The 329-nt window shown below is 45.9% G+C and overlaps 1 protein-coding gene across 1 annotated transcript in view; it reads left to right on the forward strand.

Annotated features, from left to right (window-relative positions):
- LOC119585565 overlaps positions 1 to 329 on the forward strand; it is a 72332-nt gene that overhangs the window by 34990 nt on the left and 37013 nt on the right. The window contains exon 2 of the mRNA XM_037934233.1: positions 205 to 327. Coding sequence (XP_037790161.1) covers positions 243 to 327 — 85 coding nt within the window. The 5' untranslated portion in view covers positions 205 to 242. The remainder of the gene's footprint in view (positions 1 to 204; positions 328 to 329) is intronic.

Below are 329 nucleotides of genomic sequence, written 5' to 3' on the forward strand. Positions count from 1 at the left end.
TATGTATGTATGTATGCAGAAACACATATTTGGTCAGTGAAATGCATCCCCATGTAATAAGGTTACATATGTTTTCATGAGTTATTTCATTTACTATATACAATTAATACACTATTTTTCGCAAGAAAATATCTATTGGCGTAGACCCCCCTCTCAGGAAAAAAAGCAAGACGTAGTCCTTTAGTGTCTGCTATCTCCTGACAGCGACGGGCGTGTGCTGTTGCCGCGGATAGCAGGGGGAAATGACGCAATCACACTGGATCTACCCAACCCTGCCGCTCTTGCTGTTGCTGCCGTCCGTCGGAATCGCCACCACGACCACGGCGGGT

This window comes from Penaeus monodon, chromosome 20, assembly GCF_015228065.2.
Source record: "Penaeus monodon isolate SGIC_2016 chromosome 20, NSTDA_Pmon_1, whole genome shotgun sequence".
NCBI classification, from domain to species: Eukaryota; Metazoa; Arthropoda; class Malacostraca; order Decapoda; family Penaeidae; genus Penaeus; species Penaeus monodon.